The sequence below is a fragment of the Temnothorax longispinosus genome, chromosome 3 (genome assembly GCF_030848805.1).
Source record: "Temnothorax longispinosus isolate EJ_2023e chromosome 3, Tlon_JGU_v1, whole genome shotgun sequence".
NCBI lineage: Eukaryota > Metazoa > Arthropoda > Insecta > Hymenoptera > Formicidae > Temnothorax > Temnothorax longispinosus.
In genome coordinates this window covers 11,541,141-11,555,686 of record NC_092360.1, presented here as the reverse complement: position 1 = coordinate 11,555,686, position 14,546 = coordinate 11,541,141, and the positions used below count along the sequence as shown (strand labels likewise).

The 14,546-nt window shown below is 38.3% G+C and overlaps 1 protein-coding gene across 1 annotated transcript; it reads right to left on the bottom strand.

Annotated features, from left to right (window-relative positions):
• Positions 1–2,487: 2,487 nt before the first annotated feature.
• On the bottom strand, positions 2,488–13,870 carry LOC139809532 (uncharacterized). The gene is made up of 8 exons (XM_071772470.1): positions 12,943–13,870; positions 11,213–11,705; positions 10,687–10,780; positions 9,326–10,050; positions 9,063–9,236; positions 8,331–8,596; positions 7,257–8,047; positions 2,488–6,779 (listed from the first exon to the last, which is right to left on the bottom strand). The coding sequence occupies exons 1-8, from the start codon at positions 12,987–12,989 to the stop codon at positions 6,715–6,717; spliced, it is 2,655 nt and encodes an 884-aa protein (XP_071628571.1). The 5' UTR covers positions 12,990–13,870; the 3' UTR covers positions 2,488–6,714.
• Between the last annotated feature and the right edge of the window lie 676 nt (positions 13,871–14,546).

The window sequence follows — 14,546 nt, the reverse complement described above, 5'->3', positions numbered from 1 at the left end:
CGAGAGGGAATAACGGCTGGCGGCTGGCGGCACGGTCTTTTCCGCGGGCCTCAAATTGCAACGAGCACCGAAAACGCCGTCGCGATTATCCCCCCGTACACGTAACGATATCCTCTGACAGCATATACGATGACGCGGTACTTAATAAGCAATTTTTCGCACGCCCATCGCGATAAGTATCGCGGTATTATTTTTCCAACTGGCATAAGTATTTCCATTTGAGTCATTGTTAATTACTAATATAATATATGTATAATGTAATAAATATAATAAATCGCTAATTTAATTACCAATGCAATTATTCACCTATCAATTTTATTGATATTAATCCTTTATTTATGCAATTGTTCAGATCTTCTAATATTTATCTTTCCGTTTCAAATTTAAAGCTATCAATTAATAATAATACAGTTGCTAATTATGACAATTAATTATAATCGAGTAATTATTAATTAATGCACTGCGATCGATTAAAAAAGAGGTCAATAATTTACTATTTTCCATAGATTTTCTATGGATATTCTATAATCTAATTGTTAAATCTAATAAATTTCCAAATAATAGTGTTTATATTTCTTCAAAGATATATTGCAATGCAAAATAAACTTTTTAAATCCGAAGAAAAGATTAAAAAGCCTCAATTATTAAAAAGCTCGCATTTTACTGAAGTGCTTGAACGTGTGGCGTGATCGTTGAGATTATAATTTGGCAACAACATAATCCAGATTCAGTCAGGTTTATCAAGAGCAGATTTTGCAAGCTACTCTTATACTCTTATAAGTGATTGAACAAGCTCACGCATCAGTCACGCGCAACACTCCCACATGTAAAAGTTGTTATGCTCTTTGAATTAAAAACACTTGTGTCATTGAAATTTTCTCAATGCGCCTTCTACTGAAAAGTTTGATTCATATCTGTCTAATAGAAAAACCGGCAATCTTGACAATCAGTTGAAAATAAGTTAATTACATTGAAGTAATCTATAAAGACATAGGTATTCTCTGAAAGCTTTTTAAGACTTTTAAAATATTTCCGTTTATAACACGTCATCACAAAATAATGATTTTTCGTATCAATCAAGATTAATATCTCCCTTATACTCTCATTTTTTTCCGTTTTGTGAAAGAAAATCGACGTTGCAAAAATAGGACATTTTGTTAATTAAAAAAATTTTTTTTTAGAAAACTGTTTCTACTTTTATAGAATTAATCCTCATTATTTGTCTTTATATCTGCAATATAATAAGCAGTTTAATAAGATTATAACAATCAAATTGTTGGATATTTTGCCTTTTTATAGGGAAACTAAATATCAAAACTTCTTTCAAAAGTTTATTCACAGTATTGATATGGTATCACAATTAAAGACGTTTAATTGCTTCCCAGTGAATATATAATGTCCCAAATCGGGACATCTTTAAGACGTCACATATCCCAATTTGGGACATAAGTACGTGTTGCCTGGGAAGTCACGTTTGATAAACAACCGTGTCCTGAAATTTAATAAAACTGTATCTGTACATCCGTTTTGTTATATAAAGCAGAGAGATATTAATTATCAAGTTCGTTGAACACAGAAAATAAATACATACGACAATTTCGATCGTGGGGCTAATATTAATTTGTAAATTGCAAACCCCGCTTATCGAATTACATGCTGCTGATTACCGCTGTTTTCACAACAGGGATCTTTTAAATTTAAACCACCAACAAACATAATTAAATTGATATTAATAATCAAATTAATATTACTATGCCGATAAAGCATCTTACAAACTTCGCACTATTGTCAAGAAATTTATTACAAAAAATATTAAGAGCTCGAATCTGAACCTCTCTATTTTCTGAGTAGAAATCTTATCATCCGGCCGCACCGAAGGTCTAATGATATGTCTCCGCGATAAACATGATACGAAAAATCACATCGTTTTCAATGAAACAATTTGAAGAAGCAAATAACGTAAGCACAACATAGAATAAATAAATATAACAATTCCATCGGGCAGATTTTCGAATTGACATTAATTTTTTAATATATCATCGCTGTAATATGAACTATCCACTGGTTACTCATTGTCAGTTTTACAATGTGCTCGTCAAAACAAAAATGCGAATTTATACATTGAAATTATATTAATAATCAATTAATAACCGTAAGCACTAACTGGCACGTGATTAGTAATCGAATTTTAATATTTCTAATTTATAAATTAAGCCGACCGCCGACCATCTGCCAGATGATCGAAATTGTAATATTTATTTATTTTGTGTTGCACACATACATCATTACTTACTTGTTATCACTAAATGTGATTAACTGCTTTTGGATGGAAACTTCTGGTTTTGTTTTGCAACTTCTTCGAGATTGACCAAATACTTGTGAAGTTTCGCTTTTTGCGTAATCCAAATCTTCTTAAAGTCATTAAAGTCAGTTTTACAGCGTAAGAGAAATGATAAAAAAAGGATTTTACTAAGAAAAAATTATTAGTCAATATATAAAGTACATTTAAGTATTTCCAATAATATAATTACGTTTACAGGAATATAATTACATTTAAGTATTTTCACGAAAGATTAAATACATGCTGACAATAAGCTGACGCACTTAAAAGTAAGGCTTTCTTATTCCTTTAGAAGAGTACGCTCTTAAAGTTCTAGATCCTTTCCTTTTATTTATAATTTTATTATTTTTACTATACATCTTGTACTCCCTTTACATTTTTGTGACAAATGCGTAATCTAATCTAGAGTATCTCGTGAGTTTCCTTTTTGATTGATCCTTTCTATAGATTTTTTTTTTAATTCATCCATATTCACAACTTATGAACAGTAATATGTATTATTCACAGTCGCTATACAAATTTCGTTCGACACATTTTGTTGATATATATATTTAACAACGGACGTAATCAACTTGTCTTAACACTCGAGAAGTCAAAGCGATTATTTTGACCCCTATCAAATTTTTAACTAGTAACCTTGATATTATTTGATAGAGTCTTGTACTCTTTTCCTTCATTTTTTCAGCCATTGTGCTCTTAGATTTCGTTAGTTCTAGAAAAATTTCAATGCCGAAACGACTCAAATTAATTAAAAATACGACCTTAAAATGATATCAAAAATGCAATCGCAACAGCACAAATTATCTAAATCAATGTCGAGACATGTTATCAGCTTTGTTTCTGAAAAAAAAAGTATGGAACCGCGAAGATCAAGCCCTTTCTATCAACCTTTCTAGCAATTGTACATACACGACAGCCTTCTAACATTCTTGTAATTTTTAACAGTAACAGGAACTGTGCAACATCTAATGCCCAATCGTCAACCCTTTTAATACTCGGGGCTGGTTTTAGTAACAAACAAGCTCGGGCCAACATTTTTCCAGGAACAATATTTCGGCCATTGATCTTTTTTCATAGAAATTTATCCCAATACGAAAATATGCCGCATACAAAATCTGTGGGAAACGATTAGTTATTTAATGTATAACGGATGTCTGAGAATCTAATATCATCTAGATTTATAATGAATGCAGAATAATGTTAAATAAAGAGTCGATTTCTCTTCAGCAAACGTTTCATATGAAACTATTATATTATTCATCTTTTTTGTCGTTTGATATCAGGTATACTTGGCGACAGTAAGCTTTGTTTAAAAAATTTATATGTCAAAATTCTGTTATCTTTTTGCATCCTTTACAGGCCGAATTTGTCAAAAACTTTTAATATTTAATGTTAAATAATTTCTATACAATGCCTATATTCTTAAGCAATTTCCATTTTTCTTAATTATATTCCTAATATATATTTAATAGAACTCAATTACATAATGAGAAGGCTAATACGTCACAAATCAATCAAACGAAACAAATTTGCAGCTTATTTTCGGGTCGTAAAGCCTCACCGGACATTTAATACTAAATTTATTTCTTTAATTCTGTTTCTCGGTTTGCCTGTTATATGGAAATCGCAGTGATGCAAGTGCGAAACGACAGCAATATTATTTCTACTACATTGTTTGCACGACTAGGATAGGCGATCTTTGTTGGCAACTTCTAATAATTGAACCAATATGTTATCTTATTACACGAAATTTATTTGACTTGGTACCTTCCATTGTTCGTGATAACTGGTATAATTTGATTTCATTGAACAACACCTTGCCATAATAATTGTTTCAAAAAGATTGAATAAAGTCTGAGGAAATTTTACATATCTCTCAGAAAATGTCCGATTTGGCTTGTCAACGCTATATATAATAGCATTTTAGTCGTTTCCGTAACTTCCTTACAAATAGCACAATTTCCTCCATTTTTATCGGTTTCTCTTTATCTAGTTAATATATTTCCCAACTATCTTGTTCATTGCTATCTATCGTCTTTCATTTTTACGTTTCTCTTTTTTATTCAAAAAATCACTTTTGCGTATTACGACCGTTCGTACAAGAAAATATATGATTCTGTGAGGGGGAGAGTTTTCGTCTTTAAGATATTCAACCGTAAAAGTTCGTTCATGTACAAAGGGTTTCGAGCTGTTTTCGCATTCGCCGATGACAATCCGAATGATCGTTTTAAATGCACTAGCAATTTTGCTAGCGGGCTGCCACTCCACTCACATTCAGCTTTACCCTGCGTTGTTGCTCCCTAAGAGTCCATTGCATCAACAGTGTTGCAGCTTTGGTTAACTAATCCATTTCATTTATCGACATACTAAACAAGATGCACAATAGATTTGCATAACAGATGTAACGATATAAATGTGTTTACAAAGCTTGTGTCGCAAAATATGTAGACGTATGCATAGCTTACACGCTTGCATAGCTTATAACTAAACAAATGATGTTATAGACGATGTTCTAAAAAAAGGATGGAAAAATTGACAAAACTTTATAGGGTGTAAAATACATTATACTTATATATTTTGCTGGGTCAATTCGAAAATATCCTGAAATCTGCGTCAATAAAAGTACGCCTCTTAAAAATTTTCAGTTTTTAAGACAGCTTTGACAACGCGATCCTTCTATTTTAAATAATAATTTCATAATGTAGACAAGTGTACAGAAGATGTACAGAAGATTTAGTTAACCACGCTTAACACATTAATTGCTGCAACCAAACATGTAAAAAAGCTTAACGTTGATTACGCTCAAATACATGGGCAATCGATAAAAGTCGTATAAAATCGTTTCAAATGCACGTGCAATCGCATGACTACTCGTGTATAAATAATATGAGAATCGCCGTCTAACTACAAGTATAAGATAAGAAACAAGGTGTGAGCAGCAAATACATATGTATAATTACGAAATATATATTATATATAGGATACATATAACATATATTTCATGATTTTACCACAAACACACACACAGGCACACACAAATGCACACACGCACACTCGCATACATATACACGCAAGCACACGTAAGCGAACAAACACACATAGGAGCGCAACGGCAGCTAGATGATCGAACACTTTTGGTATGTTGTTCCTTCACTATCTTCTCTATTTTCCTCCCTTTCCCTGTTTCTTTTTTCCCTATTTTTTCCTTCCCTTATCGTTTTCTTATTTTTCTCTCTCTTTCTGCCTCTTGCATTCAATCTTCTTTGCGCGTACATACACACATGAACACATGCACGCGCGCACATCGCACAACATACGTAATGTATATTATTTCATATATATTACACGCCTTTTTTTCTTTTTCACATGTCATTATCGGTTCATCGCGCACGTAAGAATCGAGAAAAATATATGTACATAAAAACGTCGTGGCGTAACGGCGATAGTAGAAGTAATAATTATAGTTTAATAGTAATAGTAATAGCGTTGTAGACATGGTAGATTAGAAGTTAAAGTATCGATTGCTAAATATAGTCGAATCTCGTATAATTTTCGCTTTCCTGTTTGGGGCACAATACAATTCTTTATCCTTTTTTTTTTTGCGTTTCTCTTATAGCTATTCGTTAAGAGAATTTAGAGTACAGAAGGGAAAATAGGAGCATTGCCGAGGTGGGAGTCACAGCGATAAGTAGCCAATAAGTATCGTTGGAAGGACATGAGTCACTATTTAAACCCAAAAATTCCTTGAAACGTGTCCTACAGTAAAAGAAACACAGACAAGACGTTGTGTTCCGTATAACGCGGTCTTTCAATTATTTCTTGCCTCGCTTTTACTCTTTCTTTGTACAATACTACTACATTATATTTTTACATTTAGTTAGATCACTTTTCAATCACTATCATACATAAGAACTTGCAAAAGGTGTACCTCGTACCATAAACCGCGAAGTGCCCTCAGTTAGAAAAGTTTCGTCGCTGTCATACTTGTCGTACTTGGCGTCGGTGTTATCGTTATCGTCATCGTCATCGTCATTGTCATCGTCATTGTCAGCATCAATATTCGCATTATCATCGTCATCATCATCGTCCTGATTGAAGAATAGGGCATTTAGAAAAATTACCGAAAAGTGAAAGGAGGAACGGTGGCGGTTGTCATCTGGCAACGTCTTGTCCTTGCTGTCCTTAGAACGGTTCGCATTGGCGTATTGGTGATTACAATGACAGATGTGCTGGTGATGGTGATTGTGATGGTAATGGTGATGATGAAGATGATAGCGATGGTGATATTGGTGATGACGATGATGGCAATAGTTGCGGTTATAGTGGCGGTGAGAATTGTGACGAGTGGTAGCAGAGTGGTCCATGGCAGGGGATCACTTGTCGGAACTCGGGCACTCCCCAGGCTGCTTCATTATCGTGTAATCCAGTCGGTATTGGGCTGAAATTAAAAGGATTTCGTGTTCTTTGTGACGACAATACGTGAGTAGATTGTGTGTAATCACTGGTGAAACCACTCAATATTCAATACTTAAGTGCTGATCACAATCTAGTCTATATGCGGCAGTTATATGATATAATATTCTATGGAAGAAAAAGTAAAATAATATGAACATACTAAAAATCGTGTAACAACCAAGCTGCATGAACATATTAAATTTATCCTAATTTATAAAATTCTAAATGGATCTTTTTTTTTCTTTAAAATGCGGATTTGTGTAATACGTAATGTCATCTCCTTTTTAATTTCAATTTTTTTATTTTCCAATGTCAAATATCTCCACTTAAATGAAGATTTCATCAAGATTAGATTAAATTCGTTTAAAAACTATAGTTTTGTTTTATTTGCGCATTAAGTAAAATCAGAAGTGTCCGTTCTTCATGTAACGCAACGGTCGACTGTATTAAGAGGACGTACCTTTCTTCGTAATGTCCTCCATCGTCTGATCCTTACAGTCTACCGCGAGGTGACTATTACTGCCGCAGTTATAACAGGAGATCTTTGTCTGTGGTATCACCGCTGCCGCGTACGTTACCACTGGCGTAGGTGGCATGTAGGACGCTTGTACTGGCGCCGCGGCAGCCGCGTTCGGTGGCGGTGGCGGCGGCGGTGTGCCACCGGACGCGGGATGACCCGTGTATGGATACATAATCTCGCCGTTCGGTTGGTACGCTGGTTGGTAGGCTGGTCGTGCGGACGGCCCGTGCAAGAAATTGGAGTAGATACCGCTGTTGGGCCGTAGCGCAGCTGGGAAGTGGCCGTGCGGCAGATACGTGAGCTGCGAGTGTGTCGGCGGCGCCGGGAAGGAGACGCAGTGCGATAGACTCGGCGGTCCGCCGTTCCCGTTGCCGGCCCCGTTCAATATTCCCTGGCTCTTCTGTCGCATCGTGCGCGTCTGCGAATTCTTCCTGGTTAGTTGCCTGCTCTCCGGTGGCACTGACGATTGCATTGACGACTGCTGAGGTGCTGACACAACGTGCGGCGGTGCCGTCGCTGTGGAATGCACTGGCGCGGAACTCATGTGGTCAGTAACGTTGCTGTCACCACCGCCGCTGCTATTGACCCATGGTGCAGCCGGTGGCGTTTCGGGAGGTGATCTACTACCGGTGCTATCTGAACTACTGCTTTGGGAGCAGTGCCGGCTGCTCTCAGAGTCGAGTCGCAGCGCTTGCAGTTGTCCAAGGCAAAACACGTGCTGAGCGTTACATCTGAAAAAACAATACACCTCATGATAACTTGTCATGTAATTCTTTAATTAAGTGTTAAACATCAAATACTTATTATATTCAAATCAAGCCCATATTAAATTTCTATTAAAATTCAATAGCCAGAAATCATTTTTTTTTATTAACTTTCAATCGCTTATATCACAAAAAATATTACCTGGTAATTCTTTTATTTTAGGATAACTTTTCTTAGCTTTTTTATCTTTAATATTTTTAAGGTTGTTAATTTATTGGTTAAACACTGAGAGAACTCATTTATATGTACCTTGGATATCGATTTTGCATTCCAGTTACTGGTACAGTAGTGAGACAAGCATAACATGGTGAGTTCTGAGCTGTATACATTTGTGGTGGTGCAGGATACATTTGTATTTGCGCGGGATCTATCGATGGCATGCCAGGATAACGTCGAAAATTGGGAGTAGTCATGTGATTGTGATAATGATGCATTGCCGGATGCTGTTCCTGTAATGGCATCGATTTCCCGCTTGTACTATTGCTCGAATCGCCCAAAACCTCCATACCTGATGCCTATAGGACAAAACAAACGATACAAACTTGTAAAAAAAAAACTTTGAATGTCAAAAACAACATTAATATAAATTTTATGGAGATCTATTTATAACTGTATTCTAATAATTTTTTAAATTAAGAAATATGGGGTTTTTCTTACAATATCTTGTGCATTATGCTCTTACATAGAATACGAACCGAAACATGATAACATTTTCTTATTCGTATTGTGTTTATAAAGCTTATATTTATTTTATTAATATATATTATATCGTCAATACGTTATTTATTAAGCTAGCATTTAAAGTAAAAGAGAAAACGTGCAGATACATTGAAACTTTATAACACTAATTTAAATCACTTGTAATTTAAAAGTTATCGCGAGAGAGCAATGTCTCGTTTTTTGCCAAAAAAAATTGATTCGGATTAGACAAAGAGTTCTTGAAGGTTGTATATATTATGCGCGACATTCCATAAATCTTACCTCATTTTCGATCGATTCGGCGAGTAAATGTGAAGTACCACTGTCCAGCTTTTTATCCGTTGAAATCTGATTTAAGCCATTGCTAGTTTGACTTTTGACTATATTCCTCAACTGTCCTACCGCATTCGGTGTCAAGCCGATGTCCCTTAAGTCTTCGTCACTCATTCTTCTGATCTATAATCCGCATAAATACGTAACATAAATAATTCAGTTTCAAATTGTATAGTCTGATGACAGCTGTATGAAAACATGATTTTACTTACCTCGTCGCGAGAAAAGTTCTGCAGGTTGCTCTTAAAGTTCGGCATCTCCTTACCCAGCGTCTCTCGAAGGGAATCGCCAGAGTTGGACGACCTAAGTCGTGGCGGTTGTTTCGATTGGGTTGCCGAGATCATAGTAGACGACGGAGTGTTGTCGATGTTATGTCGGGAGAAGCCCGATGAGCTCATGTTAGACAGAGGAACGGACCGCGATGATGGGAGTAACGGTGATTGACTAGGAAGACTTCTGTTTGCGCCGGGCGTTGGTAGAGGCGGTAGGGAGTTGTTGTTGTTGCTGTTACTAGTAATGCTCGAAACGGAGCTGCTCGTCTGGCTGTTTGAGCTCGACGATGCGAGACTGGTCGAAGTGGATTGAGTAGACTGCGAGGACGAGGCGCGCGAGTTAACATTAGTCCTGCCGCGGCCCATCGGCGAGTTACTGCGACTAGGAGATCGTGACTGGGATGGCGAGGATTGGCGGCTGACTAAGGGGGAAGGGGGATAAGCCAACACGTCGCTGGTATACATCAGCTGGTTTCCCATCATAACCTGGCTTGTCCAAGGGGGCATGTGGTTCATGGATGGGAAACCGAGATGAACGTATTGCGTAGTACCACCAGATCCCATAGGCATTTGCTCTGGGCCAGGCAAACATAGTCCTGGTGGAGGTATCGTGAGACCAGGTGGTACTCCGGTGACCATAGCATTATTCCTCATCGCTATTTCTCCTAAAACATAACACATCAATATATTGAAACAATTTTAAATTCAGGAAATGCACATAAATATATAAATCAGTCGAACATGATCAACATCATCATATTTAAAATAATTAACAAATAATATATAAAATTTTTAATACAAGAAATCATATATAGAAATATTTCCTAGTAAATATAAAAAACACTGAAATGATTTTTAGTTATGAAAGAGTCAAATTATTTAATCATTGTAGTAAGTGTCTACATATAGATTTTCCAATAAAAAACATTCTACATGATTTATTCAAAATAAGCAAGATAAAATAGACAAAATAGAAAAGTTTTTAGATAGAATATGAATAGTTTTGCAGTATTTGTAAAATATAAATAAACTATCATGTTATTGTTGGCATAGTTGTAATTCTTTAGTCGCATTAAGCGCACTGTACTCGAATGAGCTGATTTAAGTAAGTTAAACAAGAGACGCAAAGATAAACGTGGTAAAAAATTATACTTTCGGTTTTTTTCCCGAAAAGCGGAATGCTGATATCGTTAAAGTGGCTTCATTAAGCAATGTGCTTTACCACATTATGTCACAAATGTAATTTATCTAAACGTTTCCTTTCCGTGTCAATATTTTAAAAAATATGCAACGCGGCGTACCATAAGATTGCATTGGCGGTGGCGGCATTAAGCAGCTACTCGGGATCTCAGGCTCCATTAATCTTTCATTCGTATTCATGCACGGTGGACAGCCCTGCATAAATTTAAACTATATGTAAATTACAATCGAATACGAACTATTAGAACAACTAATATCGCATCACCATATTACTATACATATTAATATATAGATTACAGTTGCAATATTACAGAAGCGTGTTAATAAATTAATTGAATTTATTACAAATTAATAAATTAATCTTAAGTAACATATTGCATACTGAGACTTTTGTACCTGACTTTGAGATCGAGTGTAACAGAAAAAAAGCTTTTCACTAAATTATGGTATTCCTATTAAATTATTTTAATCAATAATTACTTTCTAAGAACTTTGAAAATAAAAAATAATAATTTAATAGAAATAATATAATTCAGTGAACAAGAAAATAAATGTTAACTTTCATAAGAATATTGGCTCTTTACTTTCTCTTTTAATTTAAAAAAAAAATTGAATATCATGCATTACTTGTGTCGGTTTGAAAGAAGAGTTTATCTTTGAAAGATTCAGACGAGCTTCTTCTTCCTGGAGCTTGATGAATATGTTGCCGAACACGCTCTTCTGTTCGTATGTGAAGGCCGGATGATTCAGTGCCATCGTATACAGCAGTAGCAACTCTTCCAAGGGTTGGTTGTCGGGTTTAAAGATGGTCCCGTTTAACAGGTTGATGATCTCCTGATGATCGAGGTTCGATAGATTCTTGTACAGGATTACCGCACAGGCGTAATTGCACGAATGCAACAGAGCCATGTAGAGAGCCAGTTTTCTTCGCGTGCGTTTATCCGTCACGTTGGAAGTCGTCAACTCGGCCAGCTCCGAGGGGCTATTCGCATGGTGTTCTGTGTCACGTAGGTCATTGTAGTCCCGCTTGCCGATATCCTCGACGCACGTGCCGAGGAATCGTACTTCAAACGGCAAGCACATGTTCAGCAATGTGCACATTACATCGATACGTTTATAACTGAACAGACAAAAAAGTAGATTAATGTCAAGCGGCGCGTTGTGTGTCAACATCACAATTTTAACGCTAACTTAAAAATCATAGTTTTAAAGTTCTAATTATTCTACGGTCTTTCTTTCGAATAAACTCGTTGCCATTGTAAATTTCGAACAATACAATTACACGTTGCACATTGTTGTTGCGATACGACTGTCTTTATTTTTATTCTCGCCAATACCTTGTACTTATGCGTTCAAGATTGAACGCAGATTAATTATTCTGATATAAATGTTAGAGTAACATGTAATTTTTTAATTTTCAACAACATGCAATGGTAATTTTGATAGAAATGAGCAATAAAATACAATTTAATTATATTTTCAGCAAGAAGACGTTCAAGTCGAAAGATTCATGTGAAAACTCTCTTTAGCAATCTTATCAAAAATTACTTGCAGTACGTAATCAATTTAGCAAATAAACGCGACAATAGTCTAATAGAAATATATTTCTACGTCTTTAGATCTGTCTTCACTTTCTCTTTTGCCATTTAATAATTTGTATATGTATATATAGTATCAACTTGTGACGAATAGCATTAGAGACTGCGTAGCTCATCGTACATAATTATTTCTTTTCTTATCAACATACTAATGCCAATATTTCATATTCAGAAATTATACCGACCAAATATTTTTGAAGAAGATTAATGCGCAAAAGGGCATTAAAATGGAAAAAAAATATATACATATATATAACAAGAAGTAACTTTTCATAACCGAGGGAGTCGCTTCGTGCAAGGAACACAGAACTACGAGACGACAAGGACACAAGCGTGTCCTTCGATACGACGTCGGACTCGAGGAGCCCCTAGTGACCCAGGTGTAACGGCAGGAAGTAACGTAACGTATACAATAAAAACGTATTTAAATTCCCAACGACATCGTTGGCTCGAGAGGATCCATTCGCGACGCGCGAGGAGCGCGTTTCGCGGAATGCGCGAGGAGAGACGAACAATCGTGCGATATATCCCTCGCGAGAGACGGCAAGCCGAGACGACGACGACGACGATCGTCTTAAGAGCGAGGGGGTTGGTCGACGAGATACAGGGAACCTCGGGAGGGTACCGTGCACGCTCCCTCCCCCCTCCCCCGCGCATCGAGCGACGACGCGCCGACGGTTACGCAAAATTACTCCTGAAATATCTCGGGAAGACGCGCGCGTTAAGTGTCGTCATAGCGCGGCGACGCTTCCACATTACCTGGACAGATTCCCAAACCATGATACCACGTTCTCCTTACACACCATTGCCAGACAACATTGATACCACTTGGGTGGGAGGAAAGTGTGGAGCAACGGAGCGGACAACCAGCGGGCGGCCTCTCTCTCTCTCTCTCTTTCTCTCTCTTTCTCTCTTCTCCCTCTCTCCTCCTCTCGCTTTCTCTCCCTCTAGTGTCCGTCTGTCTCTCTCTCCTTCTCCTTTTCCTTCTCCGGCTGGCGATCTCCTTCTCTCTCACGCTCTCGTCCCTGCCTCTCTCGAGGGCACCGCACAATCGGGTTGACAATCGGGTTCCTCGCGTACGTGGGGAACCGTTTCACGGCCGCGCTTCAATGGTACCCGTCAGAATCCGACGGTAAAACGACGGCACAACGGGATGGTCGGGATGCACAGTGGCGGCAGCGACGGCAGCGGTGGCAGGGTGGCACGACAGCCGTGTAGCACACGCCGTCACAGAGGCTTCCACATTCGCCGTGTGCGGCAGCCGGAGATATTGGGGATGTCGACGACGATACGCGATACCACCAGGTGTGGGACAACGACGGGACGATGCTCCAATCGGAGCGGGCGACCAGGGGGCCGACGACGTGAGACCGAGCGAGAGGCGATCGGAGCGATCCGCGGATCCGCGGGGCCGCGCGCGCGCTTATCCGTGCGTGCCGTGCGCCGTGCCGTGCGTTGCGTGCCTTGCGTGGCGCGGGTACGGCGAAAAGACACTCTCTCTCACTCGCGAGCGAGCAGGCGCGCGTGAACGGCGCGCGCTCCGGGTGTCCCCCTAACTTCTCCGGGTATTTCCGCGAGACGAGCAACACCGACAACGGCGACAACACGTCGTACGATATGGAATATATATTCACCGCCGATTCGCCCGTATTCTCTCTCTCGCGTCGCGATAACTCTCGCGATTTCGCTCTCTTTCTCTCTTTCATCCCCTCTCTCGCTTCTACGCTGCAGCCCTCCCCTCTCCCTGCTCCAACCCGCCGCACTCCTCTCTCTGTCGCTCTCCGTCGCTCCGTCTTTCTTTCTCGCGCGCGCACGCGAGATTACAGACGCGCGATTACGAACAAACCAATTGGTCACATTAAACGTTAAAAACTAACTTACAATCAATCACAAACAATTTATAAACGAAATACACTTGGAAAAATTATCAAATTTAGTCATTTCTGCCGGCTAGCTTCATAGGGCCGGTCTACAATGGGTGTTGTGAGTCGTAAGTCGTAAGAATTGGCCAATTACAGTTCATTATTCTTCGACCGCAAGGAGAATATGGACTGTGATTGGTCACGTCTTACGACTCACGTCGACTTTCAACTGCGAGAGGTATCGAGTAGCATGTTGGATCGACGCGTGCAACAAGGCGACGTTCTCATGCCGCGAACGCGATGGAGCGCGGTTAGTAAATTACTAGAAGCGTAAATACCACATCACGCGACGTTTCTAGTAATTTCTCAATGCAATATCTCTCGTTTTCCAATAAAAACGCACCGCGACCGTGGATTTTAATGTAGCGCGGCAGTTCCCGAATTTAATTTGAGCAGCAGTTTTTCAATTTACATTCGTCTTTTAGCGAATTCGGTTGGACG

Bases quoted from the DNA above. Each gene is read 5' to 3' on its own strand.
- LOC139809532 (XM_071772470.1), bottom strand. From the start codon at position 12,989: ATGGTGTGTAAGGAGAACGTGGTATCATGGTTTGGGAATCTGTCCAG. The intron at 11,706-12,942 runs GTAATGTGGAAG...TTGTCTGTTCAG, and splicing joins TGGTTTGGGAATCTGTCCAG to TTATAAACGTATCGATGTAA. The intron at 8,048-8,330 runs GTACATATAAAT...TTGTTTTTTCAG, and splicing joins ATGCAAAATCGATATCCAAG to ATGTAACGCTCAGCACGTGT.